The sequence below is a fragment of the Martes martes genome (assembly GCF_963455335.1).
Source record: "Martes martes genome assembly, chromosome: 3".
In the NCBI taxonomy this organism is placed as follows: domain Eukaryota; kingdom Metazoa; phylum Chordata; class Mammalia; order Carnivora; family Mustelidae; genus Martes; species Martes martes.
In genome coordinates this window covers 157,845,513-157,860,297 of record NC_137890.1, presented here as the reverse complement: position 1 = coordinate 157,860,297, position 14,785 = coordinate 157,845,513, and the positions used below count along the sequence as shown (strand labels likewise).

The following is a 14,785-nucleotide window of genomic DNA, read 5'->3' as shown; positions in this document are numbered from 1 at the left end:
CCAGTCACCCACCACGCAGATCTTCCTGCCACACCAGGCCCTCCTGGTAGGGGAGAAATGAGCAACAGTGCTAGTCACTCTCACTGAGCCTACAGGCTGCCCTAATTTGTCTACTCCCAGCATCCTTAGCACACATCCCCCTAGACCCTCAGGAAGGTTCTACAGGAATGAAAAATTAAGGGAAGAGAATGATGGAATATGAAAGAGACGTGGATGGATGCGGGATGCAGGTAGGTAGGCATCTGGACTTGAAACCTCCTCCTGGGTTTGAGACAGGTGGGAGGAGGAAGGAGGGAGCAGCGAGAGCAGGTGCAGCGGACGCACCAGTGTTTCCAAAGAGGAGGGTATGAAGTGGGGGAGCAGAGACGGAGAATTTGTCTAGAAGCTGTATTTGCCGGACAAACACTCTTTTAACAGAGTGTCATGGGGTCGCTGGTCTTGGCGAGGCAGCTGGAAGGGATAAGGCTGTGAAAGGGATTGAGTCCACGCCTGATTGGACGGATGGATGGATGGATGGATGGTGGGTGGATGAATGGAGCGAGTGAGTGAGTGAGCGAGTGATTGAGTGAGTGAGTGAGTGTGCGAGCAAACCTCAGCCGTCCCTCGGTCGGAGCGACGCGCTCCGCAGGGGTCACTGCGCGCCCGGGGCGGGGCGGGGTTGGGGCGGGGGGGAAGGGGGCGCAGACGCTCGGGTGGGGGGCGGGGCGGGGCGGGGCGGACTAGAGGCGGGGTTAGGGAAAGGGACGCGCACACCAGCCAAACTTCCGGTGCCTGCAGATCGCAGAGCGGCGGTCGCACAGATAGGGGCTGCACGGACAGAGGCTGCACGGGCCGAGGCTGCAGGGCAGACGCGCGGCCGGGCGCAGCCATGGTGAAGATCAGCTTTCAGCCTGCCGTGGCCGGCATCAAGGGCGACAAGGCCGATAAGGCGTCGGCGTCGGCCGCGGCGCCGGCCCCAGCTGCTGAGATCCTGCTGACGCCCGCTCGGGTAAGAGGGGCCCGGGGACTCAGGCTGGAGTCGGAGGCAAGGCACGCCCCGCCGGCCCCGGGAACTGTTCAAGGCGCATCGGAGTCCCGGAGCCGAGACCGGAGGGAGTGAGGGTCCGGAATGGGGCATCCATCCCAAAGTGGGGAGGGGGCTTGGGTCCTCTCCTAAAGCGGCAGCCGAAAGCAAAAGTCCGAGAAGTAGGAGGGGTCTGAGTTGCTGGTCCCCAGGTGGGAAAGCGCTCGAGGTCTCTTCCAAAAGTGGAGGGGCCCTAAGCGGCTGGCCCCAAGACTGGGGAAGGGGCCCGTAGGAAGAAGTTGGGGGAATGCTGGTGGGGGGTATGCGTCTGTTTCTAATCAAGAAGGAGGGGCCGAGAGTCGAGGGGTGTTGGGAGGAGGGTTGGACGTTGTTTCCCCAAAGTAGGGAGGTGGGTCAGGATTGGTGGGGAATGGTTGGGGGCGGCGGGGCGGGGGGGAAGAGTCTGGTGCCAACGAGGGGGGGAGGGGCCGTTGACTTCGTCCCAGACGAGGGCTGGGAGTATGCTGCTGGTCTGCACCTGAATTGGTGGACCAGAAAGTGATGAAATGGAAATAAACCAGAATTGGCCCGGCTGCATGTCTGGGATTCGAGGTTTGAGGTTCGAGGTTCGAGGTTATGAGGCCAGGCCCCCGGATCTCACCCCACCCCCTGCCGTCTGGACCTCCTTGCTCCCCTCTTCCTTCCTGTCCATGCTCTCGCTCTGGCCTGCTCCCTCCATCCCGCGGGGAGGCTCCTTCACTGCCCTGGTGCCCTCCCGCATCCCGGAGGCTCTTTGTGGGGGCGGGCCTCCGTGCACCCCGCCTCCTCGGGCGTCCTCCCCCTCCTCCCCCTTCCCTCCAGCCGGGGGAAGAGAAGGCATTTCCGCCAGTGGAAAACTGTCTGAGCTGCTTGGAGTCTGACCCGGAGAGGGCAGGACGCGTGGCGGGCAGGAAGGCGAAGCGAGGGGAAAGGAGGAAGAGCTGGTCCAGCCAGGCTGTATTGTGCTCCAGCAGAGGTGTCCTCGTAGCCATCGTTTCGGCGGTCTTGGGGTGAACCAAGCGGTCGCATATATACTGGACTTCCAAAGTCTTTGTCCACTCCCCCTCTCAGCCCGCTGCTAGCTTCTGATGACGCTTCCTCAGCGCCAAGGTCCCTCCCCAAGTTTTGTGGCTCAGATTCAGCCTTTGCCTCATATTCAACCGGGGTTGGGGGAGTGTGCTGCAGGGGAAGACCTGGGCCCTGGCCAGTGAAAGAGGGGACACTTAAGAGGGGCCTCGGAGGTGGGTGTCACATCCCGAGCAAAGATCCAGTGAGGAATGCACAGAGGAGCCACAGGCCAGCTCCCCTGCCCTGGTGTGGTCACTGCATCATGGGGGACCACCTAAGCTGGTCCATCATGCAACTCCATCTGCATCCCATGTTCAGGTGGGCTGGGGGAATTCTGTATTTGAAAACCATGGTCTGCTGCTTAAAAAGGGTCTCTTGAAGCCTCCTTCCACCCTTCACCGAGGAACCAGCTTCCTGCCCTGTCTCAGCCCAGGGAGGGAGCAGAATGATCTCACAGGAGTGGCACACTGTCCATGCCCACTGTGTGGGCCTGGATGATGCCCGCATCCCCTGGGTGCTAACTGACAGCCAGCTCCTGGCGCTGATAGCCAGCGTCCTCTATTCCCCCTCACCCAGCATGAAATGGAAATATCAACATCTTCCCGGTGCTGTTTGTAATGGCCAGGAGCCTGCCTCCCAAACCTTCTTAGTTGCACAAGGTCTCCTGGCTGTCTTAATTTGGCATGGAGGAGCGCTGGGGGCCCAGGAGGAGGATTAAAATCCTGGCCCCTCTAGGACAGAATTACTTATCAGTAAAGGGTCATAGCCCCCCAAGGCCCAGAGATGATACAGAGGGGGCTTTGGGTGTGACATGTTGGTTCTGCCAATGGCCCCCTGGAATTGGAGCAGGGGAAGGGGGAAGTGATTTCACTGCTGTGGGCCTGGTGTGCCCTCACGTGGCTAAGGGGCACATCCATCCCCCCCACCCTACCCCACCTCACCTTGACCCAGGAGCAGATCAAGCCTCCCTCTCCTGCCTGTGGCGGTGAGCACAGCAGGTGCCCAGCTTTCGGACCTTAGGGCACTGAAACAGAAGGTGGGTGGGACAGGTGGGCCTGCCACCAGCCTTCTCCTTTGTCAAGACGCATTTGAGGTTTGCCCCATACTGATGGGGATGCAGAGGAAAGCTTATTAGAAGGTTTCTTCTGGCCAAGGGGAACCAAGGGCCCTCCTTGGTTACTGAACTGGACTCAAAAATCAGATCTAAAGTACCAGAAGGACTACTTGGTGAGCCGATGAGTTTGTGAATGGCCTGTGGGTGTTCTAGGAAAATGTCCACCTGGGTACAGCCCCCGGGGCTGGGTGAGGTGGCGGCGCCAGCTCACGGCAGGGCTCCCCCCTGCTTCTGAGCAAAAAACTCCAATACAAGGAGGATTCTGTCCCCAGACCTGCTGCTGGAAGGAAGTGCCTCAGTGGGCTGGGAGGGGATGGGGGTGGGGACCCAGCTGGGCCTCCAGCTGCCCACCCTCCCCTTGGCGCTTGCCTCAGAGGTAATGAGAAGCCTGCGCTGATGGGCGACTGGCAGGGAGCCAGCCTGGAAAGTGGGCTGGCCGGGAAGCATCCTCTCTCAGCACGCGCTGGCTTGATCCTTCCTCCCCTTTGGAGGCCTACGACCCGCGCTGCACCTCTCTGCCCAGCTCCGCTCTCTCCTCAATCTACCTGCGGGCGTGCGCGCACGCACGCATGCATACACACACACACACACACACACACACACACGCACGGGTGCGTGCACACTCAGGCAACCAGGTGTAGGCTTGTGCAGACCGGACTGTGCTGGGGGGCTGCAAGAGGAGAGAGACACGTTCAATACCATCATCTCTCCAGCACTGGCTAGTTTTCTCCTTGGCTTTGCCTTTGATTCCTGGCTTCTGCATCGCCCCCTCCCCCAGCCTGCATACCTGGGGATCAGATTTCACTCTCAGCGTCCTGGCCTCAGGCCCTTGGCGGGAGGGAACCGGGTCTCCCGGAGTGGTCGGGGGAGGGCGGAACTGACCAGGCTTGGAGCTCCTGCCCCAGGTCCCCAGTACCCGCTGCCTCTGTGGGTGAGCCTGCCCTGGGGTGGGGTGGAGCTTCGGGCATCCCCTCCCTGGCCTGCCCTGGGCCTTCCCAGGGGCCCTTGGGCTTTCGAACACACCGTAATGGCTCTTCTCTTCCCTCCACTATTTCCTTCTCTTTTCACTTCTGGGCCGGTCCCTGCATGTTTCAAGGCTGTCAGCAGACTGCCGGGGAGGCTGAGTTCCTCCTAGAAAAAAATGTTTATGGTAAAATCATGGAGGTGCAGCCTGGCTCCCGCCCCCCCAACATACACACTTTCCAAGTTCCCTGTCCCCCAGGAGAGCTCTTCCAGCCTCCAGCCTTGCCGCTCGTCCTTTGGAGCCTCTGTTCCCTGGAGTCTCATCTTCAGTGCCAGGAAGCAAGTGGACTCGGAGCAGTGGGTGGTGTGGGAGTTTTCGGGGGCCCGCACACGACAGGAACGGGGTTCCATGATGCCCTGTCGGCATGTACCCAGCTCTGTGGGCTCCAATACCCCCTCCCTGCCACCTCCACTCAGTGTGTCTGTCTATCTGTCTCTCTCTCACACACACACACAACACACCAGTGACCTTGAATCTGGTCTGCAGCCCGGAAGCGAGCTGCTGAGGGGAACTAAAGCTGAGAAGGGCCAGGCAAGAGCCCCTCCCCCTCCAGCTGTGGGCCTGGGCTGCAGCAAGTGCGTTCCTGGCTCCCCGCCAGCGTCCTCCCAGCCGCCTGCAATTGTAGTTTAATCTGCTTGCTGTTAATTTGGACATTGTTACCGAGGAACTGTAGCTGGGGGGCTCCTCGGGAGCCCTGGGAGTCCGATGAGTTAATGCTCCAGTTGGCTGGGCTCCCCTTAACGGCGGTGGCCCTGGCTTTGCGAAACCATTTAATGAGCGCCATTGCGGGCCTCAGTGCAGGGGCCGGGGAGGCCGGGCCCCTCTGGGTCGGGGACGGCCGGCTCACGTGCCCAACGCGAGTGCACAGCCAGGCACTTTGCTCAGAAAGCCCTGTTGCCTTGGAAACAGGAGGCCGTGTTTTTCTACTTTCTAAATGGAAGCCCCCCCCCCAACCAACAGAGGCCTGGCTGCTCCCTGTGGGGGGTGGCATTTCCCTGAGTGTCCAGCATGACAGGTGAAGCAGCTGGGGCGGGGGGGGGGGGGATTGTCTCAGGAAGCAGGCCTCTCCAGGGTCCTGGGTGAGCCAGGCCCGAATCCCCAGGTTCTCTGTTGTATGGTGGGGGGCCCCATAAGCAATGGGCCCTCCCGGGCATGATTCAGGGGCCCTCCCCTCCGTGTGGAGGTTGGTGTCTGAAGTCCCTTTTGTCTCAAAGCAGGGATATCCATGGCTCCCCGTCTGCCTTCTGGCAGGGTCTAGTCCTGCTTTCCCTTCCAGCCGGCTGCTCAGCCATGAGGCCTCTGGGGTCTGGGCCCTGTCGGAGGGTGGGGTGCGGGCTGGGGAGGGGAGCAGGGCAGCTGGGTCTCACTACGCAGGCGGGGGTGGTCAGCAGTGGTGGGATCGGGAGTTGTTAGCCCCAGACACGTGAGGGGTTTGTCCACTGCACATCTAGGAAAGGTGGGTGGTCCTCAGCCTTCCCAGTGACACCCCGCAGAGTAAGGACGCAGGGTAGTATCCAGGGACCCCCTGGAGCCCGTTTTCTCCTGGGCCGGCTGCCTAGCCACCACCATGCCCACCCCTTCCAGGCCCACAGAAACACCCCCTCCCCACCCCATCAGAAGCAGAAAGGCCACCTTCCAACCAGAGGCCTTGTTCGTGAACTTCGTTGGGGTGGGCTCTGAGGCTCTCTTGCTGGTGGCCCTTGACTTTGTTTCGTTTTGTTCTTTTAAAAGCAGCTCTTACAAGCTTGCGTCTCCAGTTTTCCTGAATGCAGGAGCAAAAGCATGGCCAGTGTGCAGCCTTAACAGCTGTTCCGGGCCACGGCCCTGCAAAGGAGAGGCTCAACGAGAGGCTCAACGGAGAAAGATGTGCTGTTTTATCCAGCACTTCATCCTTGACAAAGGGCTTTCCTGTTCTTTGTCTCCTTTAATCCCTGCGACTTCACATTTCCAGAGAGAAGCTGGGGGTGGGGGCTGCAAATGCTCCCCTCACAGGAGAAGGGAGTCCCTGCTGGGGCCTCTCTCAACTTCCAGTCACTCCTCACCCCACTACACGTGAATGTCCCGCCCCCAGGGCAGGATCCCCCGCTGATGCAGGCAGCCTGGCCTGTCTCCCAGGTCAGCCATGGTTCTTTGGGACCCACTCGGGAGTCTGGAGGAGTGGAAAGGCCACCATCGCATCTGCAGGAGCCCCTGGTGGGCTTGCTCCTCATTGGGCCCCCCTGTGGTAGCAGCTATCCCCATGGGACCTTGGTTAGGGAACCCCAGGGTGCTGAGCAGATGCCAGCCAGGTGGGTGCCTCTCTGGTCTTGAACAAGGCAGGACTGGGGTCGTGGGAGCCCCAGCACTCAGCTAGTGAGTTCAAGGCAATGGGTTTGGCCTCCCACCCCTGCCAGGCGAGCTCGCTGGAGGGCAGACGGAGGTGTTGGGGACCAGGGTGGGCTGGGGCACCTTTCTGCCCCATGTCTCCGTCCTGTGGTGCAGAGGCTGGGGGCTAGCTAGCTGGTCTGGTGATGGATGTGCCGGGTGGTGGAGGGGCTCCAGGGGTTTTTGTCCTTTTCCTGGGTGTGGGTGAGTGGGAGAGCCCCAAGCAGGGAGACAGCTGCCCCTCTGTTGGTACGCCCCATTGCTCCTGGAGGCCTGGGCCCCATACCCTGTATTCTCTAAGCCAAGGGACCTTAAGGGATTGGGACCTGAGCAGCACAACAGACCCCGTGCCCCACCCACCCCCCAGGCTAGGTCCCCGTGCCCCACCCACCCCCCAGGCTAGGCCCCCTGTGCTGTGCTGAGAGATAGGGGCCTATCTGTCCCAAGTCACTTGGACCTGAGCTGTGTCCCCAGCCCCCAGGGTAAAGGGGAGAGAACTAATGGCACAAAGGGGGCTAAGCAGGCAGTTGGCATACATTCGTGGAGAAGCTTCTGGTTCTAGGCTGGAGCTCCTTTCCTTACCCCACACTGCCTCAGCTCCTGGAGGCTGGGTGTTCTTGGGACTGGACTCTGCCCTCACCCTGACTATCTGGACCCCATGGAGGAGGGATTGAATGGGGCCAGTGGAGGCCGAGGCGGGCAGGGTCTTCTACAACAGCTCTCAGGATGGGGGAGGGCAGGGCTGGGGGAACGACAGTCACAGACATGAGAGGTGGCCGAGGTCACGCAGCTCCTGAATGGCCTGAATCATGACACTCCCAGGCCAGTCCTCCTGGTCAAGCAGTGTTCCTAAGTCTACACGCACACCGTGCTCCACCAGCCCAGACGTGTGTGGCCTGGAGTGAGGTCCTTTTAACTTGCTGCTTCTTGGCAACCCCGAGGCTACTGTCCTGAGCCCGTCTGGCTCCCCGCAGCAGGTTTTTTCCAGGAGCCTCCTGCCCTGGCCTCCCTGGCCACGTTTCCCTCCTGGCAGAAGTGGCCCGGCTTCCGGAAGCCTCCAGACTCCACTCTTCAGGCTCCACTCCTGACAGCCTGCTTGAGGCTGCCGGCCAGTTGCCAGGGTGGGGCCGTGGCTGGCCCCCTGCAGACTGAGCTCTGCCCACGGGTTTGGTGTGCTCAGGGCTGCCCAGCTGGAGGGAGCCCAGCCCAGTGCCCAGACCCCATGGGCCTCCTGGAATGCCAGTGACCGCTCCCTGCCACGGCCTTCTCAGTGGAGCCCAGAAGACACCTCCCATGGCCCCAGTCCCAGTCTGCCCTGTGCACTGCTACCTTTGGGTGGCTCCGAAGCCTACCTTGGCTCCCCATGGCCCAGAGCAGCGGTCCCCAGCCTGCCAAGTGCACCCCGATTCCTGCAGGTTCCTGGGTCTGGTGCAATGATACGGCCATGTCTGTGCTTCCCGCATTCTATGTTTAAGAGAGTATACTGTGATCACAGCTGGGATAATGAAGATAACGGCCCGGGCAATCCAGCTGGGCCTGCTTGGTCCCAGGGGGTCATTCTGTGCGGCTTCCATGTGGGTCTCAGTTTGTCTTTTCCTGAGAGGAGACTGGGGAGCCCTGGCAAGGCATTCCTTCCAGATGATGCTGTGTGAGTCCCCAGCACTGCCCTTCCCCCTTCCCCACCATCATCCCCACCACTTCCCCCCAACTTTGCCAAGTTTCAGTCCCGGCCAGCACAGTGGAGTCTCACTTTGGGAAGGGGGCGGGAGGATTCCGGGAGCTACAGGACCACCATCTGTCTAAGCCAGCCCTGCCACCCACAGGAGGAGCGGCCCCCCCCGCAGCGCTACAAGAAGGGGGGCTCTGTGGGCGGTGTCTGCTACCTGTCGATGGGCATGGTCGTGCTGCTTATGGGCCTCGTGTTCGCCTCCGTCTACATCTACAGATACTTCTTCCTCGCACAGGTGAGGCCAGGCAGGAGGGAGGCATTGGGCTCGGGAAAGGCGGTGTTTGCAGGGGACTGCAGGGAGGTGGCAGGAGGGCAGCATGGGCAGTTGAGTACCAGGGGCTTGGGGCTTATAGGGGAGGGGCAGCAAGTGACCTGCCCCATGGGTGGGAGTGGGTGCCCAGCCAAGCCCAGAAGCCCCGCATCCTTCTAGTATGGGGCCGCCCTGGGCACACACCAGCCCACCTGGCCTCTTGCCTGGTCCGGGAGACGGGAACGGCCCCTGGTGGACTGTCCTTACCGGTCTTCAGACACAGCTGAGGCCCAACAGGGAGCTCTCCCAGGAGCACAGTTAGCAGTGGGGGCGCCGGGAGGGGAATCTGTGGCCCTTTCCCGCACTGGCTCCCTGGAATGTTTTCACCAGACACTCAGATCCAGCAGAAACTGGAACTCTGGGATCCCTTCAGAGCCAAACCCTGTGCCCAAGGGTCATGCTTTAAGGACTTCTGTTCCTTGGACGTTTATTTGGGTTATAAAACAAGGAAGGTAGACCGTGGGTTAATGGACAGATCGCCCACCACCTCGTCCTGCACCTCCACTGCCCGTGAGAGCATCCCGGGTCCCCAGTTACGTGCTCCCACAGCCGGTGAGGGCCTGCAGCTGGGCGGGAGAAGTGGTCACAGTCACGGTCACAGTGACCTTGCGATCAGTCAGACCTGGGAGGGAGATGGGGCCACCAAGGTAGATCAGTTACAGCTCAAAAGAATAACGGTAAGGGCAACACACTGGGAATTCCAGAGTGTCAACGGGGCTGAGAATTGCCAGTCATTTACGACCCAAATGACCACTTCCCACCCTCAAGCAGTGGTTTTTAACTTAGTTCATTTTTTCCATGACAGAAATTACTGAAGAGTTTTTGTATTCCATGTGACTTTGCCCTGGAAACCTCAGCTCCCGCACACCTGCCGACTTCACTTCCCCTTCGTCCCTGCCTTCCCCATCATCCCCCTCCACGGCCAGCTCCCCATATGTTCCTGGTTCTCGCTCCCCCACTCATGGGCCCTTCCTGAGGGCTCCTGGTCCCCTCTGTTCCCAGCTCCAACCTGTGCTCTCCTGGGGCTCCTCACCCCACCCCATTGGCTGGGGAATGGGGGCACCTCAGAGCAGCCTCCGAGTCTGTGCCCTGGACAGTATGATTCACGTGTGATGATCCACACACACACACACACACACACACACACACACACACCCAGGGAGAGCTCACACGAAAACGGAGAAAGGGCATTTCTGCTGATGGCAGGCCAGTAGTCCTTGCACAGATGGGCGGGGGGGATGGCTGGAGAGGGACAGGTGGGCACAAAGGTCCACGGGCTCAGCCGCTTGGCCGCAGTCATGGCACACGCCGCCCTACCCTTGATGGGGTGCGGTGGGGGTGCGATTCGGCTGGCTGTTCACATAGGGGCACAGTGTTTGCCAGGACTGCTCAAGGGGCACGGGGTCCAGGGAAGGTGGCAGGACTGGTGTGAGGCTGGCTGCCTCTCGGTGACTCTCCTGGCTCCTGGGCGCCCCACAGTTCAATCTGGGGCTCCTGTGTTTGCCCCTGAGAACCAAGGAACCGGCCTACCTAGGACATGGCAGATCCGGCTCACCCTCCCTCTCCCTGACTCCCCATGTTTCTCAGTGTCTCCATCTGTGAAATGGATCTCATTGTCCCACCTTTGCCACTTGCTGAGGCTCTGGGGTCGGTGGGGTAGGAAGGGTGGCTGCAGCGAGGGTGCCGTGTGACCGATCTGTCTGTCTCTCCCCTACTCAGCTGGCCCGAGACAACTTCTTCCACTGCGGGGTTCTCTACGAGGACTCCCTGTCCTCCCAGGCCCGCACACGGATGGAGCTGGAGGAGGACGTGAAGATCTACCTCGAAGAGAACTATGAGCGCATCAATGTGCCTGTGCCCCAGTTTGGCGGTGGGGACCCCGCCGACATCATTCATGACTTCCAGCGGGTGAGGCCGGCCGGGGCTGGGGCAGCAGTGGTGGAAGGGTGTCCTGACAACCCAGAGCCCCTCTTCCGCCAAGGGTCATGAGAAAGGAGAACGGGCGTAAGAGGAGAAGGCCAGTGTCCCTAGCACCTCCTTTGAGTAGGTCCTGTGTGATGGCAGGCACTGCAGGTTAGGTTGTACAGGATTTTAAAGACCCCGCTTTTGTTCGAGAGGCATGTTTACCACTGTTTACCACATGAACTAGCCGTGGTGGGTTTTGTCCTCAGCCACCTGACCGCTGCAGACACTGCCGTCACGGGCTAGGCCAGTGTTCCCTTTAACAGGGTGTTTTGTGTTGACATTTTCCAGAGGCATAGCGTGCCTCCTGTCAAGGGCATTAAGTGTACAGCTTAGCGGCTACATGGAATGCCCCCCAGAGCAAGATTTGGATTTGTGCCAGCACCCCAGAAGGTTCCCTTGTGCCCCTCTTCCGAGCCCATACCCCCTCCCCAGATGTAACCATCTTTTGTGCTTTTTTTTTTTTTTTTAGGATTTTTATCTATTTATTTGGGTGAGAGCACCAGCAGGGATCAGGGGGAGGGGCAGTGGGAGAGGGAGAAGCACACTCCCCACAGAGCAGGGAGCCCGCAGATGCTTCACCCACCCTTCTCACTCCTGTCGCCAGTGACAGTCTTGAGGCCGGTGAGACATGGGCTCTCCAGCTGTCTGTCCCGCCCTGTACTTGCCTCCCAGAGCTTCCTGGGAATTCTCCAGAACAATCCCTTTTCTCTATGTTCTGGACATTCTTGTTGCTGGAGCCCATGGGGAGCCAGGGACGGAGCGCCTCTGGCTGAGGGTCCAGGCTGTCCGCAAGGGTGATAGGACCTCATGGGGTGATGAAAGGCACACCTGGACCATTACTGTCTTCCACAAACCCCAGCTCTGGGACCCCAGGAGATGAGCCCTTCTGACAGCTGAGGCGCCGGGCACTTAGTGTTTCTCATGTAGCGCGGGGGAGGTCCCGCAGACACGGGCGAGGCGGGGAGCAAGCATCGGGGGCATCTCATCTCCCCCTGGCACAATGGGCTGGTACCTCGGCTGGCCAGGGGCCTCCCAGCCCACCAGGGCCAAGCCCTTGCCTATAGAGCCTGACCTGGCCGCTCTTCCCACCCAGGGGCTCACCGCCTACCATGACATCTCCCTGGACAAGTGCTATGTTATCGAGCTCAACACCACCATTGTGCTGCCCCCCCGAAACTTCTGGGAGCTCCTCATGAATGTGAAGGTGAGCGGGAGCCCTCATGGCATCTTGCCGTGCTCCCCTGTGAACACCAGGCCTTGGGCAAGGGAGGTTCCTGCAGGGGGGTGCTTGCTGCCAGCTGGGCCCGGCACCCCAGATCAGCCCGTGCCCCTCATCTTCCTTCTCCCACACCCCGAGTCAATGCCTCTCCTTTCCTTCTCCTACCACTCTCTGCCTCCCTCCCTCTCTCGTGAAGGGCCCCGAGACCAGCTTCCTCAGCCCCCTAAGTCATGCCCACCTTGGCAGTGCAGAGAAGCCCCACGTGCAGCACTGGGGTGCAACCGGAAGCCACCTGGGAGTGTCCAGAGGGCCAGCCATGAGGGCCATGGATGGGGACGTGGGCGGTGTGGACGGACATTTCAGGTGGTGGGAGACTCTGAGGGAGCAGGATGGCGGGCAGGGGAGCTGGAGAGCTCGAGGCAGGAGAGCCCTGTGTGCTGGCCCAGCGCTGAGCCCACTCCCTCTGCAGAGGGGGACCTACCTCCCGCAGACGTACATCATCCAGGAGGAGATGGTGGTGACAGAGCACGTCAGCGACAAGGAGGCCCTGGGCTCCTTCATCTACCACCTGTGCAACGGGAAGGACACCTACCGGCTGCGGCGCCGGGCTACCCGGAGGCGTGAGTGGCAGCTCCTCCCGTCCGGGCCCCTACCCTGAGCTTTAGGCCACAGCCGTGGGCCCACCATACCTGGCCAGGGGGCTGGAGCCCAGCTGTCGGGGAGCTGAGAGCAGAGCGGTACTAGCAGCTGATGGTAACTCAGCACTTCCCCTGGGCCAGGCCCCGGTTCACACTCCTTACGTCCTGCTAGGAGCGTGTCAGTTGCTGTCATCCTCATCGTTATTCTTGGCGCCCCTTGAAAGATGAGGCAGCGGAGGGACAGAGAGGTTAAGGAACACCCCTGAGGTCACACAGCAGGGAAGGGGACAGAGCTGGGCCGCCTGACTCCAGCTCTCGAGCTCTCTCGCCCCTTCAGTGCACGGCCCCTGGGTGAGTCTGGGTGTCCTCACACGGGCCACCTATTCCTCCCCGCCCCCAGGCTCCGGAGGTCCCCCTCGGGTTCCAAGGCTGGTGACGTCTGTGACCCAGCCAGCTCTGGGCAGGGGTACAGTCCTCACTGAGCTTCTCTCTTCCCTCCCAGGGATCAACAAGCGAGGGGCCAAGAACTGCAACGCCATCCGCCACTTTGAGAACACCTTCGTGGTGGAGACCCTCATCTGCGGGGTGGTGTGAGGGCCTCCCTTTCCTGGCCCCACCCCTGTCCTCGTCCTTGTTTCTCTTCTGGCCTCTCTGGCCCTCCTCCTTCCCCTCGCTTAGCTTGTACTTTGGACACCTTTCCATAGACGTGACGTGTCTCCTGGTTCCTTCTCAGCCCCGCCCGCCTCCCTGTACCAGAGCCGTGACCTCTCGAGGCCCCACCTCTTCTGAGCTCCCAGGTTTGGGGGACAGGAGGGTGGCACGGGGTGGTTTCCGTGACCACCGTTCTGCAGGCGGGTCCACCAGGGCCGGCCCAGAGCTGCACTGGCAGCCCAGGAGATGGGCTGGATGGAGAGGCTGGGCTCATGGGGTACCTGGGCGAGGGGACAGGGAGGGATGTGGTGCGGGGTTCAGAAATGTCTGCACAGTTGGGGAAGTCCCCAGAGGCTTGTTCCTTGGACAGTCCCATGTCCAGATTCCCAGATCTGGGATGAGAATGGGGGCAGGTGCCCAGGGACGGACCCACCCAGAGCACAAGGGAAGGTAGGGTCCTGGGGCTCCCCACAGGACTCCTGTCAGTGCCTTCAGCCCACCAGCGGGAGCCTGGAGTGAGGGGTGGGGATGAGTCTGTTAAGCACAATCGTTCTCCGAGTGGAACCAAAGAAGAGAGGAGCAGGGCCCCCCAGGAGCACAAGCATGGGGTCCTGCGGCCATGGCCGCGGGGATGGGACGGGGGGGGGCATGCTCCCCCTGTGTGCGGGCAGCCCTGCGGGGCTGAGCGCTGAGCAGAGCCGAGTGGGTGGGCTCGTTGCTTTCTCCAAGCTTGGAGCTGTTTTAGAAGACAATGTGGGGGAAAGGGAGAGCCACCTGGTACTTGTACACCCTGCTGCCTCCTCGTTCCGAAACTCCGTCCCCCTCGGCTTTGGGGGAATGCAGCCTTTTTTTCCTTTTCCTTCTCACTTTTGCATGTTTTTACTGATCATTCAATATGCTAACCGTTCTCAGCCCTGAGCCTGGAAGAGGAGGTTTCCACACCTCCAGTCAGACTCAGGTGCTCTCTGGAGATGAAACTCTGAATTGCTTTGTATATTTTCTCAACTAGATCCCTTTTCAGAAGTGTCTGTAGAACAATAAAAATCTTTGCCTTCTGACCTTGACTTGGGAGCGGCAGGGAGGGGTGGGCACCTGGTGGGCCGAGGTGGGGCCATTCCCGGGTTCAGCTGAAGAGGGTCCGTGTCCCCTCAGTCCTCACAGCTCACCAAGCCAGGTGGATTCATGTTGCACAGGGAGGAGGAGGAAGGGGTTTGGATACCGGAAGTAACTCACTCAAGGTCATGCTGCTTTCAAGTGCCCATAAACCACCCCATTTAGTTCCACACACAAGATGACATCATTATTGCTTGTCCTTAAGCACAGGGACGATGTAGTGTTCTGCACGGTTTCGGGATCTGAGCTGAGGTTGGCATGAGTCATGGGGTTGTATTCTGCAGGGAAGGAAGCGGTGGGAGAGGCAGCCCAGAGCCCTGGCCGGGGGGACCCCAAAGGCAGGACCTGGGTCAAGTGTGGGTGCCGACGCCCTTGAGGCTGGTCTGGCTCAATAATCCTATGAGGGACATGAATGACTCAGGTTAGTGCAGACACACCCTTGTTCTCAAAGGCAATCTCGCCCAGATGTCAATCTACATGCAGTGCAATCACATAATGCTGATAGGATTTATTGTATAACTTGACACAGTTCTTTTGGGAAAGTCAAC

The 14,785-nt window shown here is 60.4% G+C and overlaps 1 protein-coding gene across 1 annotated transcript; it reads left to right on the top strand.

The window, feature by feature from the left end:
• The first annotated feature begins 772 nt into the window (after nt 1–772).
• On the top strand, nt 773–14,181 carry ITM2C (integral membrane protein 2C). Its single transcript, XM_080798965.1, has 6 exons — nt 773–988; nt 8,436–8,576; nt 10,371–10,559; nt 11,710–11,820; nt 12,305–12,455; nt 12,976–14,181. The coding sequence occupies exons 1-6, from the start codon at nt 869–871 to the stop codon at nt 13,065–13,067; spliced, it is 804 nt and encodes a 267-aa protein (XP_080655091.1). The 5' UTR covers nt 773–868; the 3' UTR covers nt 13,068–14,181.
• The last annotated feature ends 604 nt before the right edge of the window (nt 14,182–14,785 follow it).

What these genes read in the sequence shown, in the direction of transcription:
- ITM2C (XM_080798965.1), top strand. Translation starts at nt 869, where the DNA reads ATGGTGAAGATCAGCTTTCAGCCTGCCGTGGCCGGCATCAAGGGCGAC. An exon ending in GATACTTCTTCCTCGCACAG is followed by an intron (nt 8,577 to 10,370) that starts GTGAGGCCAGGC and finishes TCCCCTACTCAG; the next exon opens with CTGGCCCGAGACAACTTCTT. An exon ending in GCGCCGGGCTACCCGGAGGC is followed by an intron (nt 12,456 to 12,975) that starts GTGAGTGGCAGC and finishes CTTCCCTCCCAG; the next exon opens with GGATCAACAAGCGAGGGGCC.